Here is a 15,538-nt window from a genome sequence, read left to right on the forward strand (position 1 = left end):
TCGTTTTGTTTTTTAAGACAGGGTCTCACTATGTAGTTGAGACTGCCCTGGATCTCACTATGTAGCCCAGGCTGGTCTCGAACTCACAGCGATGCTCCTGCCTCAGCCTCCCGAGTGCTGGGATTACAGGCGTGCACCACCACACCCGGCAATATATGTTCTTTATACACATTTTGCAGGTTTGGAAGAGGGGTACTGACTGGCCCAGTGTCACCTAGCTGGCTAGTGGAATAGCTGATATTTGAATGCAGGCTTATTCTATCTTTATAGCATTTGCTTGTGTTTACAGAGGGGGGAAAATTGAAATTGATTTATTAGTTGCATTTGCTTGTGTTTACAGAGGGGGGAAAATTGAAATTAATTTATTAGTTAACAACATAGGATTCTCTTCAGGAAAAAAAATTACCATTGTTCTGGTTCAGCCTCAGTACAGCCTCCAGGTTCAAACCTGTGGCAGGACAGGTTTCAGAGGTTTACCCATTTCTATGTGACAAGGATTCAGAGCCTGGGTCTGCAAAAAAAGATTTGGTCGGGGGCAGATTTTTAAAATCATATATTCTAGTCAGATGAAAATAGAACTTGGAGCAGTTTACGGAACTTTCTGGATAAGGATGAATTTAGCTAATGTCATCATTCATATATTCTCAGTGGTTCCCTGAAGATTTCCTCTCCCTACAACTTTTTTTTTAAAGAAAAAGATAAGCTTGTGAGACACTCATCATAGACAAGTGCATTTATTTTGCGATTTATGGTATTCAAAAACTACTTCTATGTCTCCAAGAACTTCTCTGGGGGACTTTGCAAAAATATTGTATTAATTCAGTATTTTCAAGGGCTTGTGAAGTTTTGTGGCGGAAACCTGCAGAGGTTACATTGTGAAAAAAATTGATTAATGCAGCTTACTAGTTTTCCCCTTATGCAACATTTCCTTTTGCAATGAATTTCAAAAGTGTATGCCAAGTCCATTAATATATGTCTGTTTGTGCCATAATACATGGAAGCTTAATTTTGAGCCTGGCTTATTTACTGTTTAGTACAAATTTAGAAAGGGCAAAATGTTGCTAAGAAAATGTAGATGGTTTTGGCATTCATCATTTTTTTTCAACAAAAATGTTTTGTTCTCCCACAATACACAAGGAATTTACTACATGCCACCTGGCATGTCAAGATAATTGTAGAGTCTAGAAGTCGTCACCAAACATAAATTAAAATTACTTAAAATTTTCTTCCTCTGGTCAAATTTCTGAACATGTTTACACAAGGGAAGTATAGAAGCACATACAGTTCTAAACTGGCTATTCGAGTTGTGTTCATTATTCACAGTCCAGAGACCACTAAAAGGAACAAAATTTTTTTTTGAAAGAGTGACTTTATCTTCCATATAAGACTAGGCTGTGTCCCCCAGTTTGAGTTTTTGGTGTACAGGATGTTTTCCTGATTTTAAAACTTAGATAAAAACTGACCTAGAAGATCTCTAACTAGAAAGCGTTACAGGTATGAAAGAGAAGAATGTCCAGAAGACTCTGGGGTTGAGTTTGTATCTTTTCTCTTTGCCTACCCACTACACCTGACGCCCTTCTCTTTTCAGACCAGGCTCCCAACATGGAGGTCCTGCTGGCTCTGTCTGCCACGTTGTCTCCTTTCCCCTTTCCTGGAATGTGCATGTCTAGAGCTGAGCAAGTTCAGTTTTTTTTTTAAAAGAAGCAGTTGCTTCGAAGGGCATCTGTGCTTCTTTCTAGTCTTCTTTCTCTCCAGTTGAATGTGTCACCTTCTGTAACATCTTCATCAAAGCATCTTATCGAATAAAAGTACTGTTCTTTGTGGAAGCAACCTCTATCCCTGAATACACTAAATACTTTGCATAACTGTATTTTGCTTTGAATCTTTTTATGTATTTCATAGCATCTACATTTATGTGTTTTAACTTTACTTATCCCTGTAATTGTATAAGAAAAAACACACTTGATCTTGACTCGTAAAATGCTTCTGATTGCCATTGATCTGCACAGTTCTGCTTCTGGATTTTCAAACGCTTTTCATACACCAGATCTTTTCACAATGTAGAACAAATATACATCTATTTCCTTGGTCTCTTACAGGGTGTCACACACAAGGAAGTGTTTGATAAATGTTTGTGAGCACCTGAATTTGAAAGTCCAATGCCAGGGGCTGGCAAGGCCCTTTTCTATCTCTAGACAGGACAGGAGAGGACACTGGCTTGAATGGCAGGAGAAGATTTATGTTAGATATAAGGAACAGCTTAATCTTTATAAGGTCTTGACAGAAGGAGGTTGTGGAGTCTTCGTAAAGAAGGGAAAAACTGATCCTGACAGATAGCTTCAGCTACTCCATTCCAACTGAGGCCAGAGAAGCAAGCATTGGCATTGAGTTTGATGAGTTAGTTCAGTGATTGTACCTCTGGGAGTGGAATTGGAGTTCACGCTTGGACAGTAAAATCATTGTCCCTATCAAATAAATAGCAATCATTTATAGAGTACAAAGCACTTTCTATTCATCTCCTCTGCATCCTAAAAATAGTCTTTTGAGGTAGATATTATTATCTCCATTTTGAAAATAAGGAAACTGAGACATAGAGGCATAAAATAAATTGCCCAAAGTCACAGGTTAGAGGTGGTAGATGTGAGACTGAAACTCTGCTCTCCTCTGAATCCAAAGATGGTGCTCCTTGTTCTAACTTTTAGAGAGAGATCAAGGATCAGTGACCATGAAAGTGGGTACCCTGGATCCAGGGAGAGTCTCCAGCACTACAATCTGCAGGTTCGGAAATCAGAAAAACAATTTAAGGCAACTGTCCCGATTTTACCAATTTACTTGACTTGAGTTATGATTTCCTGCACAGAAATTCATGAAAACGTTTGTTGACTGAGTGTCAAAACCTAAATAAGTAATTTTAAGCTATGAGCTACAGCCCAGTGCAAATCATTACTAAAACTTCTTGAATAGTATCAGGAAACAAGACCTATAATTTGCCAGGTACCAATATGTAGACATCATTTTCTGAGTATTTTACTATGTTTTAAAAGCTAGATTCAGTGAATTATGGCTTATTTTAAGGAGGGTTAAGCAGCATTAATTTGTGGCGTCTGGAAGATTCTTGAATCTGTTGGATAAAGTAATACGGAATTTTTGGTTTTCTTCTCTGTGGAAAAATTTCCACTTACTGCAGGACTTAAGTCAGAATCATAAGCTTGGCTGAATAAATTCTATGTATTATCTTTTATTTATTATATATTATTTTGTGTCGTGTTATATGTGTGCCTACACTGGCCTTCATGTATTTGTTTAGGTGCAAGTTAGATTATATAAGAACACTGTGGAGGCTTAATTGCATAATTAAATGTATGAAATAAAACAAAAGGTTAAATAGGGCCAAGGATGTAGCTCAGTGGTGCTGAGCCTGCATAAGGCCATGAGTTCAATCCATGTTGCGGGGAGGGGGGTGTTAAATAAATGACAAAGAGCCGGGCACGGTGGTTCATCCCTGCAATCCCAGCACTCAGGAGGCTGAGGCAGGAGGATCACTGTTGAGTTCGAGACCAGCCTGGGCTACATAGTGAGTTCCAGGTCAGTCTCAACTACATAGTGAGACAGTGTCTCAAAAAACCAAAATAAATAAATAAATAAATAAATAAATAAATAAAATGAGAAAGACTTTGCTTGGGTGGCTTGACTAATTAAACAAAATAAACCTGCACCCTAATAAGTGATAAACATAATCATTAAATATTTATTTATTTTTTTCATAATCATTAAATAAATACTCAAGAAACGCTTAGGGATAAGAAGAGAATACACTAACAATCATCTCCTTCCTTTTGAAAATATTGACAGTGGCCCTGGAAAGGATTTGGAGCATTAAAAAGAATCTCCCTGTAGGAAGCTTAAAGCCAGGACTACCAAGCAGAAACAGTTTACTGCCACAAGCCAAGTACTATTCAAGGCACGGAGGACTGAGAAGTAAGACCCCCTGAAGCCCTTGACTTCCATGGACGCCCCTGAGGGTACTGTGCAGTTTACAAACCAGTGGTATATGCTGTGTTTAAAGATCACAGGCAAAAGTCAACCCCCACCCCCTTGACTTCTGTCTTTCAAGTCACTTTTTGTTTAACTGCATTATATCACTCTGGAAGTCAAACAACTAACCAAAGTGTTCCCAGAACACAGATACGATAGCAGACTTCAACACTGCTGACTTTTTCCTTTACTTCTTATCTACAAAAGACTTTCTAGCTAACAGCCAGCCTGTGGGGGACATCCTTTCTTTTAAATGGATGATCTTTGTTTACAGTGAAATGAAGAAAAGGAGATGAGGGAATTAAGAACAAGCAAATACCTTCCTTGCTTGGCTCCCTTGTTCCACCTGGACACAATGTATTGCTCAACAGACATCTATTTTGGGACAAAGTATTGCTCATTTCTCATTGTCATAGCCAGTTTCTGCCAGGGTCATTTGTAGCAGGATATATGGAAGGCAGAAGTCTAGACATGGAAGCACATTATCCAAATAATGTGGGGACATATAACTGGGTACATGACCCCCCCCCAAATCTCTACTATCAGTGACAATACTGAGTGAAAAGAAATGGGTAAAAGCTAAGTATGCATACTTTCAATCAAGATATGAATCATAATGGCAAACACTATTACTGCTTATTATAGATTCTTAATATATATGCCAATATTTAATATTCTATTTAATTTTTCCAATCATACGAAACAAGTATAATTTATTTTATAGTTAAGGAAAACAAAGTACAGAGAGGCTGAATAATTTAGCCAGCACCACTCCACTAGTGAGTAAAAGCATGGGGATTTGAACCCAGACAGACTGTCCTTACAGCCTATGGTTTCAACCATGAGGTACTGCTATACCCCTGAGCTAAATAGTGCCTGGGATCTGGGATGTCTGTTGGACCTTAATGAAATGAGAGCACTGCAAAAGTGCCTGTAAGGATAAGGCCGAGCAAGGACCTATAGGATGTGGGCTCAGTGAAAGGAAAATATAGCCACTGAAAAACAAAGTGGAAAACAAACCCAAAATTTATTATTAAGGGGACTTTGTGTAGCAAACAGGAACCCATTATGGAGACCTGGATTTAATAATAATAAAGTAGTAGCTCCCATTTACCATGTGGCAAGAATGGCAGTAAATGTTTTATAGAGTTATGTAACCCATATGATCACATGAGATGAGGATTATAATCTCAATTTTCCAAGTAAGAGAACTGAAGTGTAGAGATACTACATTATCCATGATCCCATGTCTAGGAGGTAATAGAGCCAAAACCATAAACCTTTGTCCATCTGGCTTCCAAAACTATGTCCTTAACCCCTGGGTGGGCAGCCAGAGAATCTAGTCACTGGGCAATAAGAATGGAGCCATTTGTTTTGTGTTTTGTTTTTTTAACTCTTCACATATTTATTAAGACTCAAGGAACTACAAAAAGGTTTGCATATTTCTTACTCTACATAGCTTCAAAGTGAATTCTTTCAATGACACTTTCATGCACCTTAAATTCAAGGAGCATCCTTAGAGTTCTTTCAAGCCACAAATGAAGGCCTACATTGCATATATTCATAAGATTTCTTAGGACTGAATTGCAATTGCTAAGGATCAAGGACTTCCCAAAACATTTTCTGAATTCCTTACAAAGCATTTCTCTCCAGAGTTTTCATGTTCATTAATGTCAGAAGGACTTACATTAGCATCGGGCGGGACTATTTCAGGCAGAATGAAGCCGTGTGGAAGGTGATTCGATAGGCACAAATGCCGGGGCTCTGGGGCGGTAGCGGGAGGGATCAGGGCTGGGAACCTAGGAGGCAACTGTACTCATAATCCACAAAGACCTCATTGTCCTGGATTGATTCAACCCAAATCTGGGCTACTTTCCTACTCAGGGGCTGTTTATCTCGACTTTCGTCTCATTTTGTGAGGTCCCTTTTTTAATGGGTACAACATCATTCCAAGAAAACTCACAAAACGGTTTATCTAATGATGGATAGTTTCCTAAATTCAAATTATAAGACTGATTAAAGAATAAATTACCTTTATTTGAAGGCATAAAAGTCCAGTAAATTATCCAGTTCCTTAGTTGGGATCATATAATAAAAAATAAGTTTGATTTTGATCATAATTTTTTTATAATTTTTTTTATAATTTTCACCCATACAATTTAGGAGAGACTTGCTCCTGGCTCCTACTTATTACTAACCTATCCTGACAACATTTCTAGCAGCCCCAGTTCTCTATTCATACACCACACAAAGTCCATATGGTGATCATCTCGCAATATAGACGTGTTACTGACATAGCTTCATTTCTGTAAGTTACCAGGTACAGTTTTTCCATATGATATCAACTGCAACTCTCTGCTGTACAATCACAGCTGGTCAATTTATATGAATCAGACTGTTGACTAAGAAATACAACATTTCTCACTATCAATGAAGAAAGAAAGATGGTATGTACAAAATATACTAAATGAGCAAAATACATAGATAATTTTTAAAAAATTTTCCATAAGAATGCATACACTATCAAAAGCTCCATGAAGACAGGGACCACGCATCTTCCTCATCATTGTTTTCCTGGCACTTAGCATGGTGCCTGGCACAGTAGGTGCTCAGTTCCATTCATGACGAGAAGAACCAGTGAATGAATGGAACAGAAAGTATTTAGTGAATGCCTGCTTTATAGTCAGGATCCTTTTGCCGATAACCCACACATATTTTCCCCTCTCCAAAAGTAGTTTTCTCTACCTATTAAACAGAATACAAACAATGGGGAAGAACAAGCGAACTATTCTTGTATTTAGTGTATAAACTATGAAAAGTTGCATATAATTTTATATACAAGTTGGAACTAACACTTTATGAGAGATTTTCTGTGAATTGCAATATTTCCAGAAACTTCTTCCATACTCTCAGCTAGATAATTTCATCGAAACACTTGCTTATATATTCTTTTTTTTTTAACTCTAGGATAAGATGAATAGAATGTGTCACTGAGAAGAAACCTCTTTCTCCTAGTGTCTGAAGAACACTGAAGAAACCCAAACTTGTTTCTCAATTTCAGATGTGTGGGAGGAAAAAGTACATTAGTCTGTAAAATCTACTTATAAACTAACCCAAAGTAATGAAAGACTATTGCTAAAGTTTTCTGAGTACCCAAAAATAATGAAGGAGAATACTGCACTTATCTTTAGTTGTCCCAGTTGGAATAAATTGGGCTTCTAATTCAGCCTATTTTATTAAATATGTGAAACACTGATGAAGCAGAGACACATGAGCCTTTTCTTCAAGATGGATATTATAAATCTTAACCCTTTATCACAGAATAGTGCGCTAATCCATTTAAAAACAGAATAAATGCAGATATAGATAATAGTAAATGACATAAATGAAAAATCTAACAGAGGTAATTATTTTTATATAAACTCACCATTTCAGTAGACTTTGTTTACTAAATAGAATGCCAGAGAATTCATGAAGACATGTTTATTGCAATTTAATACTATTTTTAGATTTAAAAGAATAAAATAACCTCCTTACTTTTCAAAGTGATATATATGTAATATAGAAAGATGGGAAATATGAATGCAAAAAACCCCTCATTTGTAATTTAATTTCCAGAAACAACAATGATAGCGTGTAGATATATATTTATTCTATGCATGTTTTACTTGTTTAAAATCATATTGCATAACATATATATTTATTGTCCCTTTTAATATAACATGTAATTCCCCATTTATTAATTACAAAAAGATTCTTCATATATTTGTACCAAATTTTCCTTTATAATATTTTCTGGATATTTGAATTTTTCCAATTTTTCATTTAATATATTCTTTGTGATTCACTCATACCCCTCCCCACTACACACATACTTAAGACGTTCTTATATTTAACCAGGCACAGTCATGCACACCTGTAATCACGGCTGCTCTGGAGGTTGAGGCAGGAGGAATGCAAGTTTGAGTTCTACCTGGCAATTTAAGACCCTGTTTGAAAAATCAAAAGAAAAGGCCTGGAGTGAAATTCAGTGGCATGAGTGCACACACACACACCTAGAAAAGAAAAATATTTCTTCTAGCATTCTGATCACACACTTTTAATCTCTTTCTTCTGTAGGATAATTCATCCTAAAACCTCTCCATTCTCAAGTTCATTACAGGTTTTCATGTATTAAGTCAAGTACAGTCAACAAAGACTTGTTGACTAGATATGTCCTGTCTCTACTTAAAAATATTTACACTGTGAAACAGTCAATAATCTCTTGAGTCAAGCTTCAAACTTTTCAAAGCTTAATATAAAAATATCCATTTGGTTAATGAACACTGAAGGAGTGCCTACACATAGGACACACATCTACCCACCACCATGTTTATGGAACTCTTTTATCACTGACTACTTCAAAATCAGTGTTGCAGACTAATGGCTAAAATTGAGGGATTCCGTCTACAATTAATCAGGAAATAAAACATCAAAACTACCTTGAGTCAGGGGAAAATATTTACTACTCTTACGAATCTAAAATCTTTAGCTTCTAAAAATTCTCACATTGGTCTTTTCATGTGTGTATTACGATGTTACACAAAAGTGCAACGGGTGGAGAGCATTGACTTTCATCCATCCATTTGAAATGATGTACTGTTTCTATTTGGGTTTCCAGTGTGACTTTGTAAACATGCTCAGGGATTTCTTTTCTCACTTCCACTTTATTTTTGCCAACGAACAAGCTCCCACCCTCTTCCCTGTTTATTTTGAACCTTGCTGCCTGGGCTGGATGCTCTGAATCATCCCTTTCTGACCAGCCTGTAAGACTAACACAGACAGAGCTCATGGCACTGTGGCTCTGCTAGTGTTTCTGTCCTTACTCCACTCTGGGTCTCTGGCTCATTTTGCAGTCCATTACTGTTTTTCATTGCCTTGTTGCATATTTGCTCAAGTGGATATATGTACAGGGTTTGCAGTCCCAGCATTACTTATAAAAGTGAGTTAAAAGCCCACCTAAATGCCCAATGTAGGGAATGACTTAAAAAATTATAGTATGATGAAAGTGTCTTGCTTTGCATTTTAATTCAATCAACTTTTAGATTTCAGAAACCAGAATTACAAGGATATTTCTTTAAAATGATAAAAATATAGCAATCCCAAAACAGCAACCATTTTCATATACAACGATGAAATATATTAAAAGCCTTCTGAGACCAAAAATACAACAAAAATGCTGTTTTTTCTAAAGGTGTTTATAACTTGTTCACTTTCAGTCTTTGTGGTGTATACCTCCTGACTCTGGAGCCTAAGAGTTTCCTCAGTTCCTGCCAGAGATAATTACTGCAGGTATTGGAGAGATTGGTGTCATAAGGGTGCATGCCTCATTGCTTAACTTGGCCAAATAGTCATGGCAAAAGCATCTGTGAGCCTCACAGATTGATGATTGAAAGTAGGAAAAAAATGGGAAAACTATTTCCTTACACTTCCACCAGGTGGGACAATTTTTCTAAAACAACTTTTAGTCTTATTTTTAAGACTGATTTATCTTATTATCACATCCTTTGTCTCACAACTAAAATATTCATAGAGATGGAAATTATGTGAGAAAGTTTTTGGTTTTGTTTTAATAAAAATACATATTTACCATATTTTATAGGGCTGGAGATTTAGCTCAGTGGTTCCGTCACCTGCCTTGCAAGCGCAAGGACCCAAGTTTGATTCCTGCTACCAAAAAAAAACAAAACACAAAAACATATTTTATAGCTCACATTTTTCACTCAGCCATACGTTATGACCTTTTGCCTATGTAACACATGCTTGTCTAATCAAATTTTAATGTATATTTCCACCTTTTCCCATCATTACAACAAAAAGGAAACCCTTCAGATTTTCCTCTATGTTTATATTCTGGAAGGAATAAAACAGGAAGACCTTAAATGAAAATAGGGTAATCAAGTTCAGAGTCAACATTGAGCATTTTAAGAATGCCAACCTCTTTAGTTCCCAGAATGTACCAGCCAGATGTATACTCCTGTCTATACATACACATGCGCGCACACACACACACACACACACACACACACACACACACACACACTCTGCTGGGGTGGGGGAAGAAGAGAGAAACATGGGGAACATTATACTAAGTGAAATAAATGCTGTCATAGACAAAAGCTGCCTGATTCCACTTATATTACAAATTTAAAATAGCCAACTAAACACATAGAAACAGACAGAGGGATGGCAGTTGCCAGGGGCTCTGAGGCAGCACTAGGAAAGGAGAACTGCTAATCATTAGGTCCAAAATTTCTATTATGCAAGATGTATATGTTCTCGATATCTACTGAGCCATGTTCAATAGCAAATATTGTATTATGCACTTAAAAATCTTTTTCAAGGATAAATCTCATGTTAAGGGTTCTTACTGTAATAAAATGGTAAAGTAAGAGACTAAAATCTGATTAAATTTCTGTGTACATGAATTTTGTTTGCTAATTTTGGTTTTCCATATTGGTAAGTTTTGCAACCGAGAGACTCCTTAATAATACAGCTGCCTTTAGTTTTAATCTGGCTTAATTATAGTTCTTGCTTGGAGCACGTGTGTGGGCTAAAGAGTTTCCTTCTAGTGTATAATTCTACATTTCATCTCCATAAATAAAGCAGAGAAAGTACAAACTAATGGACAGTTCATGTCTACCTTTCTCCTACAACTGAAGCTTGCTTCCTTTTAACTTCAAAATTTTCCTTGACACTCTGAGAAACCTTGCCCAACAAATCGTAAAGGAAGATGAGAAGGTTGCAACGATAGGTGCCTCAAAGACATTTGCTGTAGCAATGACACTTAATCAGTACAGAAGCAACAAAGCATAAAGTGGCAATCCAGGAAATGTCCCGCCAGAAGGCAGATGGGCCAGGTTACTGAAGGGTAAACATGTTCACGGCTTTTAACTTGATGTCAACCTTTGAACTCAGGCCTGCAATTGTTCTGCAGCTATTTCTTAATGCATATGAAGAATATAATAGCTGGCAAGTCCTGCATGGTAGAGATCTTCATCTGTTTGCTTAGTTATACTCCATGTGCCTAGCATTTAACTGGCAAAATTTGTAGCTTTTGCAGGTTGTGAAACCAAATAACAGCTGAATCTAGCATAGCTCTGCAAATGTTAATATAGAACAAGTCTCAGTGCTGCTTGGCTAGGAAGCACTTTAGAAATAGCTCTGCAGCCTGATAATGACAAAGGAGTCAAGCTGTAAGATGTAAAAGTAAAGAAAATCTGAAGAATTTTACCTTGTAAAGGAACAGCAAATTCTGGGATCATCATATGAAAATCTGAGCTGCTAACAGTTCCCATTAGTATTTCTCAAACCATGAATTGGGAAGTGAGACCCAGGAGAACTTTCCCTATAGGTGAAGAACGGCTGTTTAGTGGTCAAAACAAGCAATGGTGGGTTTCCAAATGGGCGGTCACACTGCACCCACGTCTTTCACAGGAGAGCTACTGCTATTTCCCTGCTGCCTTGGATGACCTAAGAAATTCAATCTGAACAGTGAGCTCACTCAAGAAAGAAGCTTTCTTTTTGTGACGCTCAATGGTGCTGCCCGGACAGAAGTAATTCTTGCATTGCAGTTAGGCAGCGAGGGCAATGTTTCTCTTCACCCTCTCTCCCTCCTCTTCTCTGCCTTCCCTTCTCCCCTTCCTTCCTCTCCTTCTCCTCTCTCTCCTTCCTCTCTCTGTTTTCCTCTCCCTCTTACAAAAATAGTGTGTTAAATTTCACTAAGCAACAAAGATTACATATACAGCAAAGGTTCTTTTTGGAGTGGATGAAAATAACTGTATATCCAGCATTATTAATTTGATTTCACCCTTGTATGTTGTTCAAGACTTCTGGGCTGTGGTCTATTTGGCCACAGAAAACTGAACCTAGGGCTGGGGATTTAACTCAGTGGTTCTTGTGCCTACCTCGCAAGCTCAAGGACCAGAGTTTTGATCCCTGGTACTGAAAAAAGCAAAAAACAAAACAAAAAAATGAACCTGGAACTACAAAATTTAGCCATCTCGCTTGTCATACAACTAGCATGCATTTACTCTTACATTTTCATACTTATCAGCAATCATTTATATGTTCCTACTTTTGTTCACCTTGATCCAACATCACAGGAAGAAGTGTGATGAAATCCAGTTAGACACACTGTTTTGTTCTGATTGGATTCTTCAGAGGAATTTACCAGTCAAGGCAGATCAGACAGAGGGACAGAAAGGATCACCAAGAGCCAGTCTTCCAGATACAGAGAACTGGGCTGCCTCTCTGCCTGGTGAGTTTGAGTTCAGTATAGCCAAGCTCCAGTGTGGGGCAGTTACCACCATAAGCTCAGTCTAGATTGTTTAGCTCCTGAGATGATGTGGAAGTTTTGCTCAGTCATCTGACTAAAATCTCAGGTAGACTTGGGATGGAGGAGGGGGATAAGGCTGGGAAACCTGATTTAGATATGGAGAGGCCAACTTACCATTCCCACTCTACATCTGGGTGATATAATATTAATCTTAGTCATTATTTTATAGCTCAGAGACTTTTGAATGATCTTCATGAGTGCAGAAACTGAATTGCTTCACTAGTGCCCTATGAAATATGATATTAATAGGAATATTCTTTCATTTAACTATTAATTTATTTTATAAATATTCATTAGGCATGTGCCAGGCCCTTCTTGTGATATTTACATGTTAGTCTCAATGTCAGAATAATTTTGTCATGCATTCCATCACTTTTACATGTCACTGTTAATAATTCATTTTAGGAAAGGTTAGTTTATTAGAAAAGGAATTAAACCCTTGAAATATTTAAAATATCACGGAAATATCTCTGATTTAAACCAAAATTTCACCACGTACATTTCCTTGAACATTCAAACTTCCTGAATTGTCTGTTTAGTCAAGTAAATGTACGGGAAGAACATGAATACATAAAGTGTAAAACCCTAAAGTAAATATAGTGAGTTCTCATATTGATTAACTATGATAATTTCTTTTAGGGCCAGTAAATTATTTAACTTCAGTACAACAAAAGGAGAGCTTATAAATTTGTGTTAGTTTTCTTTTTTTACATTAAGGATTTAGCAAGGCCTTGGACACTAAATTGTGGATTGCTATTATCTTACACAATTCCTAATAATTTTAAACTGTTTTTACTGTATTTTTTTTCTTTTTTTTGCCCAAGTAAACAGTTAAAAAATTGTGCCTCACAAAGGAAACAACCCTTACCTATTTGCTTTTTGAACCACACCTGTTCACTGGCTTCTCACCATTTCTCACTAAGTACATAATAACAAAAGGACTTTGAACTGCCTTTAACTTTTCCTAAGAGGAAAAATTTGAAAATATACTTAGCAGTTCAGTGTTCAGTTACAGAAACTTCAGATCCAACTAAAAGTGGCAACCCCCTTGGCGGAGCAGTGCTCAAACTGACACATTTGTTCTGGCTGGAAATTGAGGCAATCAGAATACAGCCACTTTTTCTCTCTCTCTCTCTCTCTGGTGAGTAGAGTAGACTAGAATAGGTTTAAAATGAACTTAGCTAGCAAATGAGCTGTTTCCCTGGGGGAAGAACAGAGAGTGAGGTGGAATTCTGGCCTATGCAAAAGTTTGAAACTGAGTGGATCACCCTGGCACATTATGAATTATTTGTTCTCATTGACAAATTGAGCATTGAGTTATGGAGCTTTTGCACTATTGGAGCAACCCTCAGGATACAAAAGCTCCCCTTTGTACCTGCCCTTAGTTCATGCGTGCAACTGAAAGCCAGTTATTTTGTGCAATGTCTTTCAGAAACTGAGGAGACTTTAAACATACAACCAATCATTTATTGATATTAAATTAGAATGAACCATGGAATGTTTAAATTTCTAACGTGAGTCAGAGTTCATTTAGTCCAGCCTCTTCATTTCAAAAATAGTGATAATTCCTTATGTATGGGTATGCTTATCCCACATCCCTTCCCTCTTATTTACTTATTTAGGTACTGGGGATTGAACTCAGGACCTTATGCTTGCAAAGCAGGCAGCAGCACCACTGAGCTAACCTCCAGGGCCCTCTTCTCTCTTTTTTTAAACAGCAACACTTCACTTTTTCCTTTTCAGGATTACCTTCTTTCCATTTCTATTGCTTGAGGATTAAATAAGGCTGATTCTACCCTTAGCGCCAGAGGAACTAAAAAGAGGCCACATTCCTGGACCATAGTGATTTCATGACGTGGTGGTGCATGCCTATAATTCTATCACTCAGACGCTGAGGCAGGAGGATTGCTGTGAGTCTGAGACCAGCCTGGGCTACATAGTGAGTTCCAGTCTGAACTACATAGTGTTGGGGGGGGGAAGATCTCCTGGTCCAAGTTAGGCCCCAAAGAACAGCCAACTTTGATGAAGACTCTATAATGATTACCACAAGAGTTCTACTGTGATTTTTTTTTGCAGGGGGACAGAATCTCACTATGTAGTATAGGCTGGTCTCAAACTTCCTACATAGACTAGCTTGGCCTTGAATTTATAATCCTCCTATCTCTATCTCACAAGAGCTAGGATTACAGATGTGCCCCCACAATGCCTGAAAATTACACGGAATTTTAAATTCACAGCAAGTAATTCACATAGCTGAAATCTCTTTATACCTGCCCATCTTCTAGAGAGGAACAGATACTGACAGATAATTTTCATAATACATTAAGAGAATTCATTTATTCAGTGAGTATTCCTTGAGATAATGAATACTACTACTAGATTCAATGCTATGGATGGAGTCATGAATAAAAGAGTTACAATTCTTGACCCAGAATATTCTGAAAAGTGTATATATTTGGAAGCTCTTAGGAGGGCCATGTAAACCACCCTCGATGTGTGTATGTGGGTGTCCAGAAAGGCATCTTAGAAGAAGGTATTGGCCTTCTACATACCTTTGAATTTATTATTCTTTAGCTTACTTCCTCACCCTCACAGCTACCATCTTCAGCTCTTCATTTCACATCTGAATTACAGCAACTGCTTTCCAACTGAGCTACCTACTCCCAGTCTTATCCTGGTTGTACCCATCTTACCCTTTACTGATGACAGAATGATTTTTTCTTACAAATTTTTTTACTGATGTATGTATAATATACACAGAAAACTACATATATAAGCATATAGCTTGATGAATTTTCTTAACAAATCACTACTAACCAGTGCCTACCTTAATAAATAAGTCCCCGGTATAGCACCACCTTCCATGATAAAAAAATCCTTTAATTGAAAAGATGAACCTCATCATATTGCCCTCTTGCTTTACTAAACCTCCCAAGGACACTCTACAACTTTTAGAATAAAATTCCACCTCCTTAGCCAAACTATACCCTGGTAACTCCTAACCTACTGTCCTAGCCTTTGCAGTACTGCTCCAGCTATGTAGATGAACAACAGCTTTCTTCATCTCCCATTTTAAATACTCCCAATTACTTCAGGGACTGTCTTCATAGACTTCCGATGATCCGT

At 37.4% G+C, this 15,538-nt stretch overlaps 1 protein-coding gene across 1 annotated transcript in view; it reads left to right on the top strand.

The window, feature by feature from the left end:
* CUNH11orf97 (chromosome unknown C11orf97 homolog) overlaps window positions 1-7,424 on the top strand; it is a gene marked incomplete at its 5' end in the record, with an annotated part of 15,437 nt that extends 8,013 nt beyond the window's left edge. Inside the window, 2 exons of the mRNA XM_010633777.2 lie at window positions 3,853-3,978; window positions 7,003-7,424. Of these exons, the coding sequence (XP_010632079.2) occupies window positions 3,853-3,978; window positions 7,003-7,007 (131 nt within the window). The remainder of the gene's footprint in view (window positions 1-3,852; window positions 3,979-7,002) is intronic.
* Window positions 7,425-15,538: the final 8,114 nt, after the last annotated feature.

This window comes from Fukomys damarensis, unplaced genomic scaffold (assembly GCF_012274545.1).
Source record: "Fukomys damarensis isolate Sample0158 unplaced genomic scaffold, DMR_v1.0_HiC HiC_scaffold_16, whole genome shotgun sequence".
Taxonomy (NCBI): Eukaryota; Metazoa; Chordata; class Mammalia; order Rodentia; family Bathyergidae; genus Fukomys; species Fukomys damarensis.